At 44.0% G+C, this 1,340-nt stretch overlaps 1 protein-coding gene across 1 annotated transcript in view; it reads left to right on the forward strand.

Annotated features, from left to right (window-relative positions):
* The first annotated feature begins 556 nt into the window (after positions 1 to 556).
* LOC118408757 overlaps positions 557 to 1,340 on the forward strand; it is a 10,943-nt gene continuing 10,159 nt past the window's right edge. Inside the window, exon 1 of the mRNA XM_035809616.1 lies at positions 557 to 817. Within this exon, the coding sequence (XP_035665509.1) occupies positions 706 to 817 (112 nt within the window). The 5' untranslated portion in view covers positions 557 to 705. The remainder of the gene's footprint in view (positions 818 to 1,340) is intronic.

Raw genomic sequence — 1,340 nt, forward strand, 5'->3', positions numbered from 1 at the left:
CAGGTAAACCATTTTCGAACTTGACCTCACCTACCAAATATCATGAAGATCCATTCACATCTTCTCCAGTTATGCTGTTGGCAAACACAGACCCATACAACACCGTGGCACAACTGAAAACATAGCCTTGGCGAAGGTAACTAAAATGTATGTCTCTGTTGGTCTTTTGATATGGGGAATGTGTACAGTCTGTTACACAAAGACAAAGTTCTCACGGTGAGAAGTGTTTGTCTGGCGCTTGGATCCGATCCAACATCTTTGCCAATAAACATCACAATAAATCAGTGCACTTTAAATGCGCGAAGCTACGCTATTCAGATGACAAAGTTTCTTTAATCAAACTAAGTCTTTTTCTTGGCATTTTGTCAGGTGAACGAGAAACCAGAAATCAAAGGTTTTTTTTTTCTAAAAAAAAGCATGCGTGGAACGACCTTTAATAACAGTCACAGTGTCAAAAATGAAACCGATCAAATGGAAAAAAGAGCCTGGATATATAACGTTATGTACAGTGACATGTCATTGTCTGCCCCGTGGGCGAGGTGTAGGTGTAAGACGGTGCAAACCTGTTCATCCAGTCACTTCGGGTCACAGGTCGTACTGGAGAACGTAGGAATGTACATGGGTGCTGGTACTATGTTCCGTTCAAAAACAAGCGTATAGTTTAGTGTCGTTATAGGATCGGACCGCGAATAGAACCCACCTATCATGACATCCAAAGACTCCGACGACGGGAATTTCATGCGGAATTTCGCCCGTAGGTTCAGCGCTGCCGTTCCCGGTTCTGAAGACCAAGGTCACGCGGAGGCGGAAATGCGCGGTGAGTGAAGGTTGAGTCATGTTGTTGTTTAGAGCGGCACCATTCATATTGAGACTCCCATGCCATATGGTTACAACTTAAGCTCGGAAATGGCCAATCTCGACCGTTATTATATTTGGGACATGCGAGGTCAACAGATCAGGGATCAGCTAGCAGTAGCTCAACTTTAGCAGTAAGGTGACATCCTGTTCATTGAGCCCTACTTGGATTTCATTATTTAGTGTAGGGCGCCGCAACATTTTTCCTTCCTCTCAATTACTTGAACCCTGTCAGAAATTGGAATCTTTTGTTTGATTAAGAAGACTTCAGATCCAAAACGCGCCTCCTTATTATCATATTATAAACGACAAGCCTGGGTGACACCTCGTTTACAGTTTCGGTCGGTTCGCTTCGATAGACCCTTCCACCTAAAGGCCCCCTCTCACTTGACGTGCGGCACGCTTGCGGCATTGCTGCGTTCGTTCACTGCGTCACTGTTTTGTTATTTTCTTCGATTTTTTATGATTCAGATATTGCGCAATAC

This window comes from Branchiostoma floridae, unplaced genomic scaffold, assembly GCF_000003815.2.
Source record: "Branchiostoma floridae strain S238N-H82 unplaced genomic scaffold, Bfl_VNyyK Sc7u5tJ_387, whole genome shotgun sequence".
Classification (NCBI taxonomy): domain Eukaryota; kingdom Metazoa; phylum Chordata; class Leptocardii; order Amphioxiformes; family Branchiostomatidae; genus Branchiostoma; species Branchiostoma floridae.